This window comes from Gymnoscopelus microlampas, assembly GCF_963454915.1.
Source record: "Gymnoscopelus microlampas genome assembly, chromosome: 4".
Classification (NCBI taxonomy): domain Eukaryota; kingdom Metazoa; phylum Chordata; class Actinopteri; order Myctophiformes; family Myctophidae; genus Gymnoscopelus; species Gymnoscopelus microlampas.
In genome coordinates this window covers 30,856,926-30,859,425 of record NC_139941.1, presented here as the reverse complement: position 1 = coordinate 30,859,425, position 2,500 = coordinate 30,856,926, and the positions used below count along the sequence as shown (strand labels likewise).

Genomic DNA, 2,500 nt, shown 5'->3' with positions numbered 1-2,500 from the left:
GAGAGAGAGAGGAGGAAGTGAGGGACTGTGGAGGAAGCGAGGGAGTAAGGCAGTGTGGTTGGCCAGTGAGCTAGCCATGGCGGAGGTATCCACTCACAGGGACAGGGAACAACAAGAGACATGGTTGCCACCCCAGCCTCCACCTGGCCTTGCTCCCCAGGACGGACACCTCATAGATATTACACACAGCGTCACAAAACGACAGTCACTTAGCCAATACACTACTACACCACCTCCACACTTAACACGGGTACATTCCACATCAAAACAATATAATTTTAAATGACTAGTATGAACATGCTGTCAATATGACAAAATGAGAAATTTGTGAGAATTTAGGAGAAAGCCCTTAAGTTTGGGATATTTATTTTGTCTGTAGTTCTATTTTTGTCCATAGGGTGTCACCCTGCATCAGCTTGGGGGAAATTGCCAGTAATAGCTACAGTAGATAACGGTATAAAATGTCACTTTACATAAAACACTGTTGTTGTGCGCCCTCCTCTTGTGAATGTGTTTGCTAACCTGTGATAGTGGTAATACTGTACAACAATTATGGCAAAATGCTGGGGACAGCCTTGGTGAATGGTCGGGAAACCATGTCTATGTTAGATTAATGACCTAAAGAATCATATGCACACACTCACACAGACAATCGTACACACTTCTTGGCCCTGTTTCAGTAGCCTGTGGGCAGCAGTAGCCCTAGTCCTCTAGCAGTGTGCCTGGCCCTGACCACCCTGGGATCTGCCGTCAGGATAAAAGAGCCAGGATGGAGGAGATGGGGCGGAGGAGAAGCCCCTGCCCTATTTAAAAACTTCCCGGGAGACCCTGTACCTGTCACCTGCAACTACTGATTAACTACCTACCTGAGCAGCATGCATATGTACAGTTGAATGAATGCAAGGGCACACGTAATCACGTAACAATCAGTGTGGTTATAGATATATCAGTGCGGTTAGAGACATATCATGCAAATTAGATGCTCTCTTAGAAAACACACACACACACACACACACATAAAACATGACAAACAGACAATGTACAATATAGTAGAAACACACAATGTACAGTATAGTAGTAGTAGCATACACAGGAAATATTGAGCAGAACATAGCATATGTAGTCAGCTCCTAAGCCGATGGCAGAAATCTTGGCAGATATAAAAATATTCATTGCCCCAGGACAGTCTACTAATTTTGGTGAACAGAGTACAACTTCAGACGCTACATACCAATGTATTATGTATTAGGGATTAATTTACTAGTTATTCATCATTCTAAGCTTGTAGCATTTCAGTGTGGATCTGATGCTGAGAAATGCTCTATTGTTCTCATGTTTTAGTGCCTTTATATCACATATATTCTACCACACCACTCTATGATGCAATTGCATGGAAGATCAATTCCAAGGAGATGGTTGTGAATACGAATGGAAAACAATTAATTGACAGTATATTATTACTGGAGCTTCAGTCCATTTAACTTGGGGACTGTGCATTTCTCTCACCTGATTGGCTGTGTTGATATCAATGCCATTCTTGATGTGGTCCAAAGCTTTGTCCAGGTTTCCAGAACGGGCTGCCCGCAGAAAACTGTTGCCAGCATCTGCCTGCAAGCGAGACAGAGAGAGGAGGAGAAGACATAGGGACAGGAGTGTATAACAGAGGGTGAGAGACATATAGTGGGAGAGGAACAGAGGTGTAAGGAAAGAGGAAGAAGGAGATAGGTAGAGAGGTCTGTTATTTTCATGTAAAAAAGAGATTTACAGGATTTACAGTAAACCCATCAGAAGCCCATCTGATTTCCCTCTTATTTCAGCCCCCCCTCATGAGGTTTTGAAAAGTGCAGTTAGAGTATTACCGAATTCCTACTAGTCACACAGACGAAGGCTGAAGTGCAGGAGACCATGCATTCTGTACTTATGTACAGAATGTGTGTGTGTGTGTGTGTGTGTGTGTGTGTGTGTGTGTGTGTGTGTGTGTGTGTGTGCGCGCGCGCGTGCACACGCACAAGTGTGTGTGCATGTGTGTCCGTATGTACGTAACGGTGCATGCATGTGATAGAAGCACACATAGATGTCCCTCTGACTCCGTACGTAAACCACTCAAGACAATCCTGTCCCCTCTTAAGCCTCAAACATCCATCCACAGGCTATCTGCTCCTATGGAGCCATGCAGGTGATAAGACAATATGGGGATCATACTGATGATTGCCACTGCACCTGCTCTGATCAGATGTACAGACAGAGAGAGAGAGAGAGAGAGAGAGAGAGAGAGAGAGGGGGGGAATAGTGGGACTGAGAGAGGTTGAGATTGAGAAAACAAGAGCATTTGGTGAGTGTCTTGGCTCGTGGTCCAGCACATGCCTAGTTGTTTCAGTCTGTGTTTTGTTTGTGTCTGAGGGCTGCATGCCTCCCCCAGGAAGGGGTGCTGCTGAAAATGGATCACTCATGCGGCACAGGGGGAAGAGAGAGGGAGGAGAGAGGAAGAGGAGGACTGAGG

The 2,500-nt window shown here is 45.2% G+C and overlaps 1 protein-coding gene across 6 annotated transcripts in view; it reads right to left on the bottom strand.

Moving 5' to 3' along the window:
* The window catches only part of ank1a (ankyrin 1, erythrocytic a), a 55,268-nt gene that overhangs the window by 43,808 nt on the left and 8,960 nt on the right, over positions 1-2,500 (bottom strand). For all 6 annotated transcript variants that reach the window (XM_084054510.1, XM_084054511.1, XM_084054512.1 and 3 more), the window contains exon 2: positions 1,507-1,608. In XM_084054510.1, coding sequence (XP_083910636.1) covers positions 1,507-1,608 — 102 coding nt within the window. The remainder of the gene's footprint in view (positions 1-1,506; positions 1,609-2,500) is intronic.